At 36.0% G+C, this 20,670-nt stretch overlaps 1 protein-coding gene across 1 annotated transcript; it reads right to left on the reverse strand.

Annotated features, from left to right (window-relative positions):
- Positions 1-15,332: 15,332 nt before the first annotated feature.
- On the reverse strand, positions 15,333-19,838 carry LOC145430062 (uncharacterized). Its single transcript, XM_080304413.1, has 5 exons — positions 19,756-19,838; positions 17,472-17,523; positions 16,466-16,621; positions 16,137-16,232; positions 15,333-15,952 (listed from the first exon to the last, which is right to left on the reverse strand). Exons 3-5 carry the CDS (start codon positions 16,577-16,579, stop codon positions 15,713-15,715), a joined length of 450 nt encoding a protein of 149 aa, XP_080160539.1. The 5' UTR covers positions 16,580-16,621; positions 17,472-17,523; positions 19,756-19,838; the 3' UTR covers positions 15,333-15,712.
- Positions 19,839-20,670: the final 832 nt, after the last annotated feature.

Raw genomic sequence — 20,670 nt, forward strand, 5'->3', positions numbered from 1 at the left:
AAATCAATATCATTTTTTTTTTTTTTTTTTACATGGAAATGATTTTCAGTTCTGTTCTTCTACTTTTAATACTGCATTAAAAAGAAATCATTATGCAGGGTTAGACACAAACATATTGCTGATGGCTAATCTGAAAAAAAGGCAAACACACAAACAAAACATCTGGCTCAAACTGGTATTAAAAAGGTCAATGAAAAAGCATAAATTTGTTGATGCCTGCGCAAACAAGTTAATCTTCCTTGTTTCAATATAAATCCTGTAACGTAATCTTCCAAAATACTGTAAAGCTTTAAATCACTCTTTTACATTCTGCTTATTTGTTTTTACAGAATTACGCATTTATTTAACAGTTTAATCTAAAAAACAAACAAATAAACAAGAAAAAAACACGGATAGATTTATTTGTAGGATATACACGTTAAATTGCAGTTTTGCACCTTTATTTATATTAATTTTTCAATTGCATTGACTTTCTCTTCTATTCTGGTAAACATAGCAGCTTTAGCACAACAGGTTTGCAATCAGATAAGTAAAATATACATTTATTTGGGTAAAATGTTGCCGTGTCTGTGTATGTGTGTTCCCAGGTCAGTCAGTTCACAGCTTAGGCCAAATAGAACCAGTGATCCAAGTTAATGCTGTGAAAATGACTGCTGGGATCACAGCTAATCCCAGGGGTTAGGCACCATACAAGACAGCTGATTGAAGGGATGTGAGAAAGTTTAGCTTCAATTTTTCTAAATGGTGTAATAGTTTTTCAGACAATCACAATACACAGTTCAAACCAGTTAAATCTGGTGTATTCTCTCCCTTCATCCTTTTTATTCATATTACACTGTATGCAATCTCGTTACAAAACATTTATGGTCCACTACTCCTTTAGAAATGATCCAAACCTACTGGTAGCCATTTGTTCTAACTGTGAATAACACAGTTAACCAGCTTCTTTTATTCTATTGAGCTCTAATGAAAGGAAGATGAATAGCTATTAAAAGACTGGCATGTCAACCAAACTGCTGCCTAAGGACAGCTAAACACACAACTGAGCCTTTCATGATCAGTGCAGTGATAGCAAATCTGATTTTCACACTTTATACAAACCTCTGTGACTTTTTTTCAAAAAGCAGTGTATGAATGTATCATGGATAATAGGAAAATGGCATTTGGCTAATTTAAACTTTACAGATTCGCATATCTTTTGCTTGAGATCCCTCCAACAATATCTTCCAAAATAAAATTTGGGTTGAACAAGTTGCTTGTACATGCCACAAATATGCAATGAGTCCCAAGGATGAGAACATGAATTTTCAGTTAGCGATCCAAACATAGCACAGAGTGCAATATTTGACAAAGATGCAACCTTGATGGGGATAATAGGCTAGCAGCCACAACGTATTTGAACCAATTCACAGAAGTCAACCTCACAAAAGTATGTGAAATGTAAAACATTATGTAATACACAATATGTGGAAATGAAATATGAAAACAACATAGAAAGTAACTTTTTCTTCTACAAGTTCCTTCTTAGCCAGTTCTTTTACCATCACTGAAAATATTAAGACTTTTGAAAGCAGTTATTGCATAAGTCCTTTTTTGCTTAAACATGACTGAACTTCTGTGTACTTCTCCAAGCTGGTTCAAACCAAAATGATTATCTAAATAGCTCAAGGCTCTGCTCACTCTTTAAAAGTCTTATTTGTCTACCACACCAAGTTGCTAAATGCCTTTGCATTGGCATTTCTTCCATTGTTGTCACACAAAATTTGACAGAATATGTGCCACAAACTTTTAGTTGCTTCTTAGGAGGTTGCACTCATTCCATGTGTTTCTGTGGGATCAGCTTTTACTAATTAATGAACAAGTTCCTTATCTCATACTTTTATGTGCTTACCTAACTCTCTATCTTTGCAGACAGCTATAGTCTCACATTTGTCTCTGCTATGCCATTCACCTTCTACACTCCTACACCTCACTATGTTGCCATCTCCCCCTGGGTGCCTTAAATGATGGTAAGGCTACAGGACTGCAGGAAGCTGAGAGAAGATGCTTTGACAGATAACCTTCTAGACTTTCAATCTCCCTTGCACTTCCCTACATTTGTCTCAACATCACAGTTGGTGCCAGTGTGGAAGTAACATCTACAATCACCATGTCACCGCTCCCACCCTGTGTGAATCCACTCCTCTGCCTCTCAAGCACCCTATACATCACTCCTAACTTCCTTTCTTTCACTTCCCCCCAATTTACTCTGTGCCTCCTCCTGTAATCCCACAGGCACTAACTTATTTTCTATCTTTCAGCTCAACCCAGATGCAGTCTTCTCGTAGACTTGCAATTCTTCAAGCTGCCAGATCATAGTTATGCTCCGATAACACACTTGGAACTGGGAGAATCGCCTTTCAATGATCTTCCAAATTACTCCTGCCCAAATGGTCAAGATTAGATCTGAGATGTGTTAGAGATTCAAATACAGAGATTTAAATAGATACCAGATTGTAGTGTTTTTTTCACCTCGTGAATGTGTCATCCATATGTGTGTGTCTGTTATCACAGCAGAATGTGGACTTGATTACATACACACTGCAGCAGAGAAGTCAGACAAAAGTGGTCCTGAGACTTAATGTGTTGCTAAGATCCAGTTGAAGGTGAGTGCTCACATAATAATCCCTACAGGGTCAGAACACCAACATGTTGCTGGCTGTCATGGCCGGTGTAAGTAAGTCCATCCCTGGGTGGTCTTGAAAATAAATGTTGTTTGTCGAAGCATTTTTTTTTTAATGGTCAGCATTTTTGTCGCTTGTGTTTCATCAGAATGTTGACACAGTTAACCATCTCATGACATCTTGCAAAATGCAAGAAAGACCATTTTAGTTTTAGCTTATTTTATACAAATATTTATTAAAATTAGACATTTCCCACATTCTGAAGATCTAGCATTATTTTTTTATTAATCTTGTGAGTAACCTGTTCAGGATATTTACAATTTTGATAGTGCTAGAAGACAGAGCTAGGTATTTAAACTTTGGATACATGTAACCTTTACAGGGACATTAAAGATAATATTATGTATCGCTGTGAAACAGAAGAAGATGCATCAAAAAGCTATGGGAAGTCTGAGGGGTAGCTAACATCACTGACTGAATTCTTCACTCAGCAATCATAACAAACCATCAACTGGGGACACGCATTTCCTTTTTAAATTTTGTGTTATCGTTTTGCCTTACTTGGTTGTTTTGAAATCTGGTTTGGCCCATGCATTGGAGGAAAACATCTATCAAAAATTACCAACAGCTAGTCATTTGCTGTGGCACAGCTTCAGAAGAAAACACACAAAAACTGAAAGGAAGAAGGGTTCATACTGTATAGCTTTCTTTTTTTTGACATAATCAAATCATTATGTGACTAGATATATTTTTTTTCATAAGACTCTAGCCAACATTACTGAGAATCTAGCTAATCATAACAACGCCCCTGAAATTACACAGTGTTTCCCACAATTAAGTACATATTGCCAATAAATCAGTAGAATTTTGTTGAGAGGGATGAATCCATGTACGGGCTGACCATCCTGTAAAAAAATGGGGGGGGGGGGCAAAGTCTGGACCCGTACAACTTATGCTTTTGAAAAGAGTGCCTTACACTTCCCGTACCTTGTTTCCCTTAACCTTCTGTCAAAAGTGCCCAAAGAATCTTGATGAGTGGTTCTGTTCACTCCATTTACAAAACCAGAGATTGTTTGGGTGTCTACAGTCTGACAGGTAAATATCTCTGACAAATGTCTGTCTCTCTGTACTGCTGCAGATTGTAAAACAGAAAAAATATATATTCTGTCTCTTGCTCACAGACTACATCACAGCAGCTCTTTTTAAAACATTGATATCAAAGTAACCAAAAAGACTTACCAAAATATTTTTGATTCGTGGAAAACGTAAGCTGTCTAAACACTAGTGCATTTACATTAATACATGTGGCCTTATACCTTAAACCTGCAGAATAAAAAGCATCACCTAGATGCATAGTCTCTTCCACCCAGTCTAAAAAGTGAAGCCACTTCATGAAAACTAAAGCATGCATTTGAAAAACAGAATCGCCACTGGATTTTTATCAGTTTTAAGGTCATTCTAGTCATCTCACATCAATGAATAAAATGGTATTTTAGTATCCTTATGAGACCTTATCGAAATTGAAATACCAGATATAGGGGAAAAGAGAATTTTCAAAACTATTTTGAATCTGAAGTTGCATAAGATAGTTCCTTATTGTAATCTACTCAATATCTGTAGTATGTTATCATACATTACTTTTCTTTGAGGAGTCTTAAGCTTTTAAATTCTTCTTTAATTTGACTTCTGTGTAATAATAATGGTAATGTGAAATAAAAGTCCAATATTATTGGATATATATTGTTGGACGTGTGAAATAATAAAATATACCCTCTTGTTCTGCAAAACACACAGATACGATTTTTGAATGGAGCAGTTTCTGCATGTACTCCATCCAGTCAGAATTTTGCCAGAACCTTGTTTATGACTTCCAAAAGTGTGTGGTCAAGCTGAAACTTGTTATGTAACAGTTAATCAAATATTAGTAGGGTTATATGTATTTATTTGAGTGTATAGCCATACTTTTGATCCTGTATTAATTAAAGAACATTCAAGCCATTAAATCAATCCACTCTGGAAAAAGAACAGATCAAAAAAATCACTGAACCCATAATGAGTGTATGTAAACTTCTGACCCCAACTGTCCAGCAAGTTTTCTTCTAATGGCTTACTGCAATGTGTAAAAATTAATTGTTAATGCTGTGAAACTGTGCGTTCTTTTTTCAATGACTCAGTTAAAGAAATGGGGCCAAACAATGTGTCTATGTGACAAGCTGCTAGTAAGAAAGTGCCTAAAGACACCATTTAAAATTGGTTTATTGAAAAGTTGCACTCATGAGTCATGTGCCTTTTTGTGCTTGAATGATTCATAGGTAAGTTTTAAGTGGCCTAACAAAATAATAACTGTTGAATAAAAATTCAGTTAATGTTCTGTTACAGGGACTGGACTAAAAATGTCTCAAAAAGCAGCCAGTATCCAAAGAAAAAAAGAAATAGTTATCCAATGCTAAAGGAATGTGGAGTGAATCGAGAACTGTTTTGTTTATTCTGTAACTTTTCTACTTTGCATTGAGCTTTCACTGCCGCTATGTTCAGAGAACATGTCTGGTGAGTGGCATCCATTGTGTTTAACGTTGAGGATTATTCAGAGCCAAAATGTCATTTAGTGGGTCAGTTTATTCCCCAAACCCATTTTTTTCCTTTTTCCAACTAGGTTCCATTCACAGCACTCCCTTGCAAGTCTGTATGCTTGTGTGTATGTGCGTGTGTGTCAGAGAGAGATCACGTGTAATAGTCTGCCTGGTTGTCTAGCATCAGCCCATTATCATATTTCACTCACTCTATTGCTACTGTGTCCTATCTTTACCAAGATTGCTTTGGTTCGATGGATGACAGTGTCAAACACGAAGCATGAAAAGGGGTGACAGACATGTTTACACTCAAGCTGAAGGTTTTTATTTTCCTGTCCATTATTTGGGTACAGACGGTGGCTTGCTATTACATCTGTATAGACATTTATGATCCCGAGAGGATGAATTTCAATTTCAAGTCTAAGATCTCACAGATTTTTGTTCAGATCTTTTAAGGCCAGCATGAAAACACAGATATAGCCATCATTATGTTATTTACTTGTTTGTTAACTGCCTTTTTGAACATTCAGTGTTGGTGTTTGTGTTGCCAAAAGGAGAGTCATGTCTCTCTGAGGGTGCAACATTTGCCATCCCGCTATGTTGTGCTTTTGGAGGCAGAGGTGACAATATTTCGATTACAGGGTGGAACTCTAAGATTTCAGTTAATGAAACTGAAAACTAGCTTAACCATGTGCATCCTTAGACTGCATTAGCACATCACACATACAAAGAGAGCTCCTAATTAGTGCTAAGTAGCTTACAGTTTCACTCATCTAAACTGGAGAACTCCTCTTGTTAGTACAGCTAACCACACAGAAATCAGATAATTGCATTAATGCTCTAAAAGATTTTATACTGTCACTTGAATATGCTGAGCTGAAGCTTAGCAAATGGCTGCTGGCATTTGTCACCTCTGTGAGTTTCCATCTGTCAGTTAAGGCAGCTGTGCCCTTTATAAAGTTTACATGGGGAAGCTAAAAAAAAAAGAGAGAAAGAAATCAAAAGAAAATCACACACTTTTTACCCCTCAATAGAGTAGAGGGGTAAAAAAAAAAAACAGGCTGTAAACATTTCTTTTTCTCCAATAAAGTTCGCCATTTTAACATCTTTGTAGACACTATATATTGTATCGAGCTATCCAGTGAGCCCATTTGCCTTTATGGATGCATGAAAAGAAGTAAGTGATATATTACTTTCTTTATGCATTTCAGGATGCATGTTACACCCACATACACTGTGTGTGTGGATATTAATATCATCCAACAGGGAATATTTGTAACCCAATCTAAAATAGTTATTGCATTGGCTGCCTAAAGGACTTAAAAGAAAGGAACCAGAGAAAAGAAATGAACATGTCAATTACAGAGATTTTGTATTTTGGAGAAAGTATATTTCCCACTGCTGCAAGTGAATAGAATAAGAGAAAATGAGACAATGGGGATAACAAACAAGCGAGGGAGACAGCAATAAGTGGATTCATATGACCACTTGATAATGATATGAATCGCGTGTTTCATGTGTTTCTGTTGCCCAGAGGGGAAAAAAAAGAGAAAAAAAGGAAATATGAAAATGCAAATTAGTATTTGATGAGGAAAAATGAAAGACTCTAAACATTGTTTAGTTTGACCCCCTGGAGCATCTTATTCTTTCTCTTCTCCTTCTTCTATAGTTTAATATTAGGACTCCCACTGTCTTTAGTTTTTTTTTTCATGTCTTATTGCTAGCATCTATAATGTGGCTGAGATTGTTTCTATCTTTCTCTGTATGTGTGTGCGTGAGTTCCTAAAGATTGATTCTGTTCATCTGGACGTAGCGTTTTCAGTGGGAGAAATGTTGTGTGTATGTGAGTGGTTGTGTGCATGCATGCACATACTTATGTTTCAACAATGGCAAAATTTGAGACACCTACTGTAGGAACAACTACTACAACAGCACAATGTTGTAAACATGCAAGATAGTGTTGCAAAAAAAAGTTAGCTTCAAAATGTCAAGGCGGGGTGGTGGAGCAAGCCCATTAATTCTATATTATTTCCAAAACAGTGACTATAAGTATTTATTGGAAAATGTAAATGTGTTTGCTTTTAAACATATTGTCATTCACAATTTCCTATTTGTTTTGTTTTGTTTTTTTCCCCGTGTCTGGCCACTGTCTCGTGGCAGCCTAAATGTTTTTTTGGAATACATCTCACTCTGTCTAATGCTCATTCATCATGCCACTCTTCTGGGATTGCAAATGGAATATATTACAGCTGGATGCAGCCACAAACCTAGTTTAATGAGTCAAATACCAATAAAACACATGGACGTACCACACGTTCTGGTGACGGTAAAAATCACTCTAAAACAAGTAAAAGAAATTGCACAGTCAACTTTAAACATTCATAGATTAAAGAATTAAATGAATAACTTCCAGTCTTATCAAAGTTGTTCATTCATATCATGGAAATTGAGAAATATGTGGAATTTTAGTCATTTATAAGCAGTAGTGTTAGGGGATGTGAGTTACAGCTGCAATATTAAAACTTCTAGCATTACACAAAATAGGGGGGGACTTATCCCAGTAGTAAGCTGAGACTGATTAAATATTTCAAGCAGATGCTCACGCAAGCTAGTTTTTGATTTATATGCTGTATATCTCTTCCCAATGTAAATGAAAAAACACCAGGTGCTCCATTGTCCATATGAAATGCCCATTAGTATAGTCACTCTGACTGGAAGGCAGTGGGAAACAATCTATACTGAACCACAGACACAGTAGGCACCTGTGGATCAAGCGGTGGGATGAGTTGCTTGCTACTTAAAAGGTTGGTGGTTCAAACCCTAACCAGTATATTAAAGTGTAGCTGGGTAAGAGGCATCTGCTGGAGTGGATGTGTGTGCATGCCAGCTAGAAGCTGTTTCAAAGCTGTTTGAAAGTGTTGCTTGAAGTAAAAAGTGATATAAGTACCTTTTTCTTTGTCATTTACATCCTAAGAAAGTCATCAAAAGTCGCCATGAGCCACTGCCAGATGGTAAGTATATTATTAAGTCTATTAACTTCAGTAGAAAGTAGTAGTTGTAGTGTGCTGCAGTAGATCTCTTCAGCAAAACATATAGAGGTCCCAGAAATGATGGCAAAACCATATTTTCTTCACAGTTTGTTGATAATTTTAAATGTTTTATTTATTTGTTTTTAAGGAGAAATGGGTATAAAATAGTACAATAGCAAGATGATGAAAATTACTTTAGTGTGGATGTCCATTTTTTAATTCCCTCTGCTTTCGACTGTGTAATTATTGTTGGGGATTTTAACATCCATGTGGACAACCCTCAGGACAAAGGGACTAAAGACCTGAGTAACACTTTGGGCAACTTTGGGCTGACTCAGCATGTAACAGAAGCCACACATAATAGAGGACACACTCTTGACCTACTAATCTCCAAGGGCCTGAGCATTTCAAAGGTTACTGTGTCTGATGTGGGCCTGTCTGATCATTACTGTGTTTTCTTTGAAAGTAAAATCTCAGCCCACATAAATATATCAACAACAGTGATCACAAAACGGTGTATAACTGAACACAGTAGTGCAATTTTTAACTAGGTCTTCCCATTAACACCTGACCTGCCCAGAGGTTCAGTCAATGAGCTCGTCAATAGCTTCAATGCAAAAATGTTAAATGTAATGGACACTATTGCTCCCATTAAGGTGAAGGTTATCTCTGGAAGGAAAAAGTCTCCATGGAGAAACTCCACACTAGTGAAAAATGAAAAAGGAGAGTGTAGGAAAGCTGAGCGCAGATGGAGAAAAACAAACCTCCAGGTTCATTATGACATCTATAAAGAGAAACTTCACAATTATAATTTACAACTGAGGAGTGCAAGGAGGTCCTACTTCTCTGACGTCATCACTGAAAACAGCCATAATGCTCGGGTCTTATTTTCTACAGTTGACAGGCTAACAAACCCTCCTGTGTCAGTGGCAGCTGAACTTCATTCGACCATGGCCTGCAATGACTTTGCCAAATTCTTCACAGACAAAATCCAAAAGATTAGACAAGCAATTGGTACATCAACAGCAGATCCAGAATATGTACTGTGTCCACCAAAAAACTGTTTAAACACCATGAAACAGTTTCACCCTATTAACAGCAAAGACCTGGAGGACATCTTAGGTCAACTGAACTCCTCCTCTTGCTGTTTAGATGTCCTGCCATCAAGTTTTTTCAAAGAGGTCTCAAAGACTTTGGAGTCAGACCTGTTACAGATCGTCAACTTTTCTTTATTATCAGGTGTGTTTCCAGAATCACTAAAAACTGCTGTAATAAAACCTATACTGAAAAAGGACAATCTTGACAAGACACAAATGAACAACTACAGGCCGATCTCAAATCTCCCGTTTTTAAGTAAGATCATTGAAAAAGCAGTTTCTCAACAGCTCAATTACTTCTTAAAACAGAATAACTGCTATGATGCCTTCCAGTCAAGTTTTAGACAGAACCACAGCACTGAAACTGCTCTGACCAAAGTGTTCAATGACATATGTCTGAATACAGACAGTGGAAAAATGTCAGTCTTAGTTTTACTGGATCTCAGTGCAGCATTTGATACAGTTGACCACAACATATTACTCAAACGACTGGAGAACTGGACAGGTCTTTCAGGAACTGTACTAAACTGGTTCAAAACATACTTAGAAAACAGGAAATACTTTGTATCAATAGGTAACTTCACATCTGAGCAGACAAGTATCACATGTGGAGTTCCCCAAGGTTCCATCTTGGGACCCCCTCTGTTTAACATTTACATGCTCCCACTGGCACAGATTATAAAGAACAACAAAATAAACTACCACAGCTATGCAGATGACACACAAATATATATCACAATGTCACCAGGAGACCGAGGCCCTGTACAGGCTCTTGGTAAATGCATTGAGGAAATTAATGACTGGCTGTGCCACAATTTTCTCCAGCTAAACAAAAACAAAACTGAGGTAACAGTCTTTGGCGCCAAAGAAAAACGATTACAGGTCACCAGAGAACTTCAATCTATACACCTAAAAACCACAAACCAGGCGAGAAATTTGGGTGTAGTGATGGATGCAGACCTAAACTTAGAAAAACACATTAAGACAATAACAAAGTCAGCTTACTATCACCTCAAGAATATTTCAAGGATAAAAGATCTGACGTCTCAACAGGACCTGGAAAAACTAGTCCATGCATTCATCTTTAGTAGGCTTGATTACTGTAACAGCATATTTGCAGGTCTACCTAAAAAATCAGTCAGACAACTACAGCTCATTCAGAACTCTGCTGCTCGAGTCCTCACTAAGATCAAAAAAGTGGACCACATCAGTCCAGCTCTGAGGTCTTTACACTGGCTGCCTGTCCGTCAGAGGATAGACTTTAAAGTTCTGATGGTGGTCTATAAAGCTCTGAATGGTTTAGGACCAAAATACATCAGTGACCTCCTGACCCAGTATGAACCATCCAGATCCCTCAGGTCATCTGGATCCGGTCTTTTATCAGTTCCCAGAGTCAGAACCAGACACGGAGAAGCTGCATTCAGCTTTTATGCTCCTTATATCTGGAACAAAAACCCAGAAAGCCTCAGATCAGCTGAAACACTCAGTTTATTTAAATCCAGGTTGAAAACTCACCTGTTCTCAGTTGCATTTGAATAAAGCACCAAATCCACACTTTAAGCTTAAATTTCAAAACTTACATTTAACTACTGATTTTATCTATTGTTCTGATTTTATCTGTTTTGATTTTATATACTTTGTTTGTTGTTAGTTAGTTTGTTTGTTTGCTTGTTTTAATCAATTTTAAATCGTGCTTTTTATTTGTCTTTGTTTCTAATGTCTCTGTAAAGCACTTTGAATCACCTTGTTGTTGAATTGTGCTATACAAATAAACTTGCCTTGCCTTGCCTTGCCTTTACAGTTTTGTTTTGTTTTTTCCACTGTTCCCTCATTCTCCTGAAACCCCAATAATGTCACGGTGGTGCAATACCAGATTATTTCTGGTTTACTTCAACCAATCTGGCCTTTAATCTGGCAGTAGGGATTCCCCCCTGACAGAGCATCACATATGCTCAGGCAACTGCAAATACAGATGGATACACAAACAACTAACACAGTCTGACGACATTGAGGGAGTTTCTCAAGCTGAAAATGATTCCAAAAAAAACCAAACAAACAAAAACTGGTCTTTTTTTCTTTTCCTCTATGAAAATGTTTAGTGTCTACTAGAGAAAGAGTAAAAACCGTCTGCAGCCACTTTAGATTTCAGTGTAAATTAATGGTCCATTTAAGCTCAAGCAATAGAGAATTTATGATATACAAATGTTTGAGTGTATGGGGAACACATATAAATTAGAGGTTTAGTTTCCTTCATGCATCATGTTGCAAACAAGTATCTGTTATTTTTTTGCATTCACACCTTATAAGCAGTGTTGATTTGCAAATCCACAAATAACATAAGATGGTTATTAAAAGTGGTTGAATGTGGGAAACACAAAGTAACAAAATTTTTGCTGACTTAACTTTTCGCTTTCATACAAAAATGAGAATGAAAATCCAGATGGTTGAACTGCAATAGATCCCTAAATACACTAAATAGCATAGCATTACTTCGGATTTTAATGCTTAGACCTAAGTGTTAAAATCCACAGTAAATCATACATTGCAACAATCACTGCTGATTGTTAAAAGTTAAAGTATGTGGCACTTGACTATATGTTTCATTATGGTTGTGAACATGTGTGGACTGTACTTGTGATCAGGCCCACATATTATAGCCCATGAGTCTGTACCTTAAAGGCTGGAGAACAAACATAATGTCACACTGGAAGGCAGCGCAAGCAAGACTTGCAATATAGGTGTCGTTAGTCTTTTATTGTTAAACTGAGTGCATGATTGACATCCATTACGGGAAGCATTTGACAGGGCATAAAATATACAAAATCAGTCATCACATTATTCAGTTTTGGGACACTTTGTTCTAATTTGTCATTATATCACTGCATTTAATTGTACTTAAAACTATCAGGGAGTCTAAATACTAATTGCAGTTTTCCTTTTCTTATCACTGGATATTCCTCATTTTTGTACTTCATCTCCAGAAATTTATTCTTTACATGCACTGGCACTGCCAAAATTCACATCTCAGTAAAGCATGTCTGAAAGCTCAGCATGCACACACGATCTATCTATAAAATTCCCACATACTTTGAAATATAAATATATTTACATCCATATCCATTGTTTATTGATTCATTTTTGTGCTGCCCATTCACTGGCAAATAGTTTGTTGACAGCAAAGAATTGAAGAAGCTAACCTAATTATTTGGCTGTTGTTCTATCACAAGGATCTGGCTCTCTGATTACCATAATAATCTGCATTTTTTTTTTCTTGATTACATAACATAGAGATGAAGCTGCAGCCAACAACATGGTGTGTGCCAAGAAGAAATTAGTTTAATTAATTATGATATCAATTAATGACATTGATTAAACATGATGAACATAAGAATGAAAATGCATATAATGTAAAATAATGATGTCGTTGGAATCACACTGTATGATTACACAGTTTGCTGCAGGGTATCATTGGAAAGACTTATTGTACTGCAAATTGATATTGTTGATTTCCTTGAAACATTTTATTATTCTTAGACAGCATAGGCATGCGGTTAATGCAAGATGGAGAAGTCATCTTTTTAAAATGCAAATGTTATTATAGAACTATTTCATGCTCTGTAAACAGTAATTGTTCTTAATTATTGCTGACAAGAACTTGGAGTGCTCTTGATTGCATTTTTAATCTGTAAGATTTATTTTTGAACACTGAAAAAGAGATCAGCTTAGTGTAGTTGTTTATGATTATAAATGTTGTGCTAGAATTATTATCACATATTATTTCAAAGTCATACATCAGCTTGTATGAAGATAACAGAATACAGTGTTAAAAATAGGTAAGAATTCAAATGTCTAGGCTACACAGCATAATGTATAAAATTCCAATGAATGATAATCCAAACAGTCAATGAATGCTTGATTTGTCAGCAAATGATTCAAGTAGAACAAAATGAAGAAAAAAAAAAGCCTGATTCAGAAATGAATGTAATAACATTCATTAATTTAATTTTCACAGTTCATTAAAAACAATAACAACAAAAACAATAACAGGAAGCTGGTATATAAAACACTGATGAATTGGGGCTCTGAAATGTAAGTTTCAGCTATTTATTGCTATTTGCCTTTACAAAGTGAGCTACAGTATAATGAGCCTTTTGACAGCTTTTAATTATACATTTCAACATGGGCAGATACTGTATGTGCCAAACAGTGCATTTACTGAAGCCTACCAAATGATACTTCTAATGACTAATATCAAATAACGAACATTCATAATTTATACACAGTACTATAGATTTGGTAGCTATGCTGCTATTTTTAAAAAGCTCTTTCATCTAGGATGGAGGACTACTACTAAAGTCTCTGCCAAGTCTCTGATCTATAGAAGAAATTTTTATGTGCTATAGAGGATTCAGTCTAGAATTACTAGTACCTGTGAATTATATTGAATTCAGCATTGTTGGGGTGTTTTTGACTGGTGTATTTTTTGCTACTTGTGGGGCTGCATAACTCTACATAGAACAAAGATTTAACAGAAATTGTTATTATTTAGTTATTTGAGTCTCAATTCTCTCTAAAAGTGACAAATCCTCTCAAATATAAAAAAAGAAAGAAAGAAAAAGAGAGGGACCATTCATGGTCTAGTTCATTAAAGCATTAATGAACAATGAAAAAGACATACTATCCGTGAGCTGTTTCTTTTATAGGTAAGGCTGATGGTGCCTATATTGCAGTTGTGCAAATAAAGTACATTCCTTTTATCCTCTGAGATTTTATGTATCAGAATATATTAAAAATGATTTTGTCCTTAGCAGGTCCTAATCTTTGGTAAATCTCTACAAAACGAACTATAAAACATGACATATTACACTGTGTCATTATTTGTTTAACAACAGTCATATAGCACATCATTACTATTTCCATAGGGATTAAGAGGATAAGTAACAGCCAAATGTAAATGTTGATAATCAATTGCACAGCTCACTGATCATCAAGTGCGACCACCTCTATAAAAGCAGAGATTTTGGAAGTTTGCTAGTCTGTAGCATTTAGGAAGGGTTGGAGGAAGAAAGGGTCTTCTCTCTAAAAAGAACATAGCAGCACACACTGAAAAAAATGTTTTGTTCAATTTACTCAATTTTTTTATGACAAGTGGTTGCACGAAATAAATTTGTTTGAATCCAGAAATATTTTTTAAGTACACTGAATTTAATTTAAGCGAGTAAAACCAACATATATTTTTAAGCTACTTTAACTTAACTGTTGTGGATACGTCTTAGTCAAATATTATTAGTAAGTCCAACTAAGGTCGTGTTAAATGTACCAGAATAATTTGTTTCCTTTACACTTATGTCCCAAACTTATATTCAAATCAATCAAATTGTTAATTTCTCTCCATTTCAATTAAGTTAAGTTTACTTAAAAAATATTGCTTACCCTGATTTGTAGTTTTTAAAAACGTCAATAATGAAAACTACAACATTGTTTCACATCATTTATTAATGCAAAATTTGTTGCAAACAGAATAAGAATCCACATCTCTAAGGGAAATTGCTGCAATTTGTATAATACAAATTACAAAACTTTTGCCTATGAACTAGTAGCTTTAAAAAGCTGTATTCAAACAAAACAGAAACAACAGACAAGAGAAATGTTAACCAATGTTTCTCTTCCTCTAAAAAAGAAAAAAAAAAACCAAACTCCTTACATAAAAGAATAAAACACTACCAGCAGTATAATGTATCACAATTAGAAACTGATGCATCCACAAACTAACCAGTTTCAGACTTGCTGTTCTGCGATCCATATTTAGAAATTGCATTTTAATAAGGTAATTAGACTTAAAATTAAACTTGTGTTTTCCTTACTGCTTATTGACCACTGTCTTTCCATTCTAGTCCTTCCTTGAAGATTCTGAATGTTTTACATATTTTCTGACCTAACATACTCGCTTCAAAACAATTAATAGTCTTTAAAGTGTTACCAGTGTGCTGCAGTGTGGTAATCATGAATGTTTTTTTTTGTTTTTTTTATCCGGTTGAGTTAACACTGATTATACGCAGGGCAGCAGCTATAACTGAATAATTACAAAGTTGCTCTTCAAGCTACTCAAATGTACCACACGTGAAACATTCATTATTGAAAGTTAAAATGTTCAATCGAAACATAACACAGAACAAATGATGGTTGTACAAGAGTTTCACTCCTATTCACAAGAGCACCAGTCATTGGTAATTTACATAACAGCATTCTCTTGATGTGTTATTTTAGAAATCTTCCTATCCAGTAGCAATTTTGTTCTTCAGCCCAAAGACTTTGGGGGAGAGCTTTTCACCATCGAATCCCATCAACACTTTCTAAATGAATTCATAATAGTCCTTCAATTCCTTGGGAAAGGCTAGGTTTAGTGCATAGATTACTCCAAGCATCAATGCACAAGCTTGCGCCAGAGATCCAATGTTGTCCATGACTATCTCCCCTTCAACAAATATTCCAATGTCATCATAATGTCCATTTTGTCCATCCTCCCTGTTGATGACATAAATGCCCATGGTGTGCTTCTTCAGGTCTCTCTGGATATCATCTCCTTCAATGTCCTAAACATTTAATAAAAAGGTAAAAGAAAAAACAATTAACTTACAATTAAATTCCAATCTAGTCGTTTGTGTGTGTGTGTGTGTGTGTATTACACACACACACACACACACACACACACACACAGATATCTATCTAAAAAGTGTGTGTATAGATGACTTGCTTACAATGACTTAAATGACTTACAAAGAACTCCCGAATAAGGCTTCCGTCCTCTTCACCAAGGTAGAGGCAAAGTGCCCTGAGAACTGCTTCCCTTTTCACTTTAACATCACTTTCAGCCTGTTTAAAGAGAGTTGCTGATTAAACCAATTTGGAAAAAAGAACAATGTCTGAAATTCGCAATAAGTAAATTTTATCATATGTCAGTTCAAACATAGTAAATAAAATTTATATATGAAATTTCAAAATTTAGATTGCTTGGCTGGTCACCTAAAACGGCTTATTGGACTCACCAGTGACCTGCCACTTAAGACAAAAGAAATCCAAATAGAATTTGCAATATTCAGATTTACCTCTTGCATGATCTGCAAGTGGTGGGCAAGTTTCTGCCCAGAAACACCGCCCTTCTTCTGGAAAACTGTCATCAACTGAGGTGTAATTCTGTCTAACTGTGCCGCGAAGGTCATCTCCAGTTGAAGTGTTGTAATACACTGGAATTCAGCATTTACCTGTAAAACAAACACACACACACACACACACACACACACACACACACACACACACACACACACACACACAAAGAAGACTGGTGCTTAATCATTGGTATGATTATTTTGTTATTTCTTCATTAAATGCTACAATGCAATTGCCATCACTTCATAAAGCATGATTATCATATGGGTTAGTATACAGTGCATGAAGGATGTTACTACTGTTAATCAAAGAAGAAATGAATGGCATCAGTCCATTTAACGGGTTTAAAGGGTTTTAAAAAGCAGATATTTGTCTGTTTCAGGTGGTTGGCAACACATTTTCCTGTGCTCTTTGTCCACTGGTGGGAGTGTCTCACCTGTGAGGTCAGCGGGGCAGAACTCTGCCATCAGCAACAGAGAGCAGAGAAAATTTAGATGTGCAACTAAAAACATGCTTGCCATGTAAGCCCCAAACATCTCTGAAATTGCTCTGCAAACTTCAGAGTACTTATACTTCAGGAGTCCTGTGGGTACCGTAAAGACTCATGTATGCAAACAAACCACATTTTTTTTTGCAATCTGATCCTTTTTCTCTTGGCTGTTTCCTTCAGGGATCACCACAGTGAATGATCCACCTCCATCTAACCCTATGCTCTGCATCCTCTTAACTCACAAGAACTAAATTCCTGTTTTTCATTTCACTTTCGCAAGTTTTTTTTTCTTTTGTCCTGGATAAAAGAAATTTAATCATATATATTAATTGATATTAATTAATATCAATATTAATAATCACAAGAACCCTTAAGATGAGATAGATAAACTTGTCCCTGCAATACTGTGACAAATACTGTTGTGATAAATATGTAAGGAATTTGCATGTACTTACCAAAATAACACCATCTTCTTGAATAAACAGTAACACATAAGGGGAAGAAAATCTGCCAGAAAAGGAAGACAAATAATAAAAAAAAAAAAACTTTAGAAAGACAAACAATTACCGTTTCCAAGCCATTAGTGCATTACTTCATGATACTCCCTTGTAACAAAACAAATCTTACTTGTGCCTCTGTGCAAACTACAGATGGCACGATACCACTTTTTTATGTCCGATACCGATATCATAAATTTGATTATCTGCCGATATGAATCCGATATAGTGTATTTTATAATAAATAAAACTGTTTTTATAAATATTTTGCTGCATTTTGTATAAGTTCATACTCAGTTTAAAAAAAACATTAAAGCTATTCTGTTATACCTGTATGCAAAAAATACACTGCACCCAAAATATTTTATACTTCAGCAATACTGATCAACCTAAAAAACTTACACCATCCTCCTTATTCAGGTATTCTAAACAGTACATAGAAATATTAAACTAACTAATAGGACTGCCAACTCCCAGCAAAAATATTAGGAAACCACCCCGCACCCTTCGCCTGATAATGCTTAATTGACGTAATCTACTTTAATGCACAGAAATCAATTATTTTTCTATAATAATTTGATTCAACATTTTTCTTCAGTACAGTTGCAGACAGCGCAGACAGCGTACCTTCCCAAAGGAAAAAGTGCTATATGTACTACTATTACTAGGGCATATATTAGACTTAATATTTACTACATACAATAATGGATCTCTATACATTTAACCAGATCACCACTTTGGTAGTAAGATTTAGAATAATTATTTATTAAAAGCTAGACATTTTAAATGAGAATAAGAAAGAAAATTATGTCTTTGTGTCTCCCTTTCCCTGTTAATGCCCTACCTGGCCCCCTGGCAAAACTTTGCTAGATCCGCCCCTGCACAGTTACCAGATGTCAGCTACATAGAAAAGGATCCTGGTGTTATTTGTCTCTCATAAACAGTTCATAACTTCCCTTCAACTCATTCATGTGACCTAAAATGTAAACCTGTTTCTTCATTACCTGTTCAGCTCTAATGATTCAGTAAAAACTTCTCCTGGTTTCACCTTCATGTTTCCTTCTCACCACATATCCAAACTATCATGACCAGCAGCTATTACGGCTGTGGCTCCAGAAAACATAAGCGGATACTAGAAGTAATATTAAAAAATTCTAGCAACAGCTTATCAAGCTTAAACGTGCTGCTGTTGTTTATCTGCCGTTTTCCTCTTTCTAGCGCAAACTGGGTGACTAACAAATGAGAGAGACTAGCGACAGAAAAGCCAATCACCTGATAATCGATCAGTTTCATGATTGAAGTAGCAACAGGAGAGGGAGGGGGGAGAATGAGGGAAGAAGTTTTAGCTGTTCAGCATGAAGACACCGAATAACTCCAGCTTTGTGTCTTTTTTCATTCTAGCTGAAGTATAAAACAAATCGCTTCCTTTCCCCCTCAATACAAAACTCCGACAGCCAGTCCAGCTGTGGCTCCATACATCGGTTGTTAAGCTCAACATGGAAATACTATGCAAACATAAAGAGATGAACTTACACACTTGCTTTACTTCTCTGTGTTAGTTTTCTCTGAGATTAAATGCAGCGGTTTGGAAGCACGTAGCGAGGCTTCAAATGCTAAACCAGACCGCTGACAGGTCTTGCACTCAACAGCTCTATCAAGTGAAGCAACTTCTTTTCTGAGTTAATTTCAGTTCTGACAAACATCACTCTCAGTGCCTTTTGATCTCACATTTTTGGCAACCACTGAGTTATTCTCCTCCACAGTTTACAACCATTATTTTTTTCTGCACAAAAGACGTTGTGCAACGCCAATCCTACTTATTTCCTACTGCACCCCTGACTGTGCAGGTGCGTTCAGAAGCCCCCTCCCCCGCCCGACTATTCCTTAATGCCAATGTTGTGGCGGGAGGGACGATTTCTCAACTTAAAACTGCAGGCGACTGTACAGTGAACTTTACAGCTAACTACAGAGAAATTGCCTCGTTCCATAATTTGTTAGTACAAAGTGTGCCACAAGAACTAAGCTAAAAACATATGACATTTTAACGCATCAATACAATTACTCTTTTAATAGAGCAGTAGCTAATAGAGCACATAGCTAGCTTAAGTCAAATTCATGACAAAGTTCAGAGGTGTACAACTACTTAGACTTCTTTCTCCATGTGCACACGTCTTAAAGAGTCAACATGCTTTGACTGAGGTAAAAAAAATAAAACAAAAACGACCGTAAAAGGTTTACTTACCGAAGCTAGACCACCTTTATATGAAGTTGTGCGATTAACTTGAGCCCGCTAGCAGCACACAAAGAGTCCGCTTCTTCAGTCCGCGTGCAAAATGGTGGCCTGTCCTAACGCATGCGCAAAATGGCCCAGCAGGAGGCTATGAAAAACATACTTAAGCATTTTGAGCTACATTTAATTAACTAAAATTAATTGGATTAAAACGCAGGGAATGTATTCTGGAGTTACTCGAATTATATATGTAGACAGGAATTACTCATTTGAATTGAAAAGATATACCAAAATATAATATGCTATATTTAAAAGGAGACAATATCACTTTTTTCAGTGCAGCTTTGTTTTCCAAAGTTGCTTCTGAGGAAACTGCATGATTTTTAGTCTAAAGTGAAGATGTTTTGCCACAATGCACAGCACTAATTTTGGAACAACAAACAAACAAACAGCATATGAACACAAAAATCGCATACCAATTCTCAAAAACAGCTGTGAAGGCCTTCGAGTCACCAATTCAACCATTAACTCCTCTGTATACCAAAGTATTCTAGTAGTGCAAGCTTGGCTGAAATTAAGTCATGCAATATAACAATGATTCAAAGCCCAAGAAGAAATTTACAACAGAACTTACTTTAGAGTAGTTCATTAAGAGCTTCACATTTCTTCATTAGACAAGACATTAATGCAGTTGCTTAAATTTCAGTCCTAATAGTAATGCAGCTCCTGATCTGATCTTCAAATGTCAGTTGGTTCATTATTAAAGCAAAGGGCTGTGATTCTACCCGTCATTTAACTGCCTTTGAAGGTCATTTGCTTAAAGAATAGTCTGCTCAATACATGACACAAAGCTGAATACATAAATATTCACACACCTATGCATACACAACAACACTTGGAACTGAACACACAGACACGAACACACTT

The sequence above is a fragment of the Astatotilapia calliptera genome, chromosome 7 (assembly GCF_964374335.1).
Source record: "Astatotilapia calliptera chromosome 7, fAstCal68.1, whole genome shotgun sequence".
NCBI classification, from domain to species: Eukaryota; Metazoa; Chordata; class Actinopteri; order Cichliformes; family Cichlidae; genus Astatotilapia; species Astatotilapia calliptera.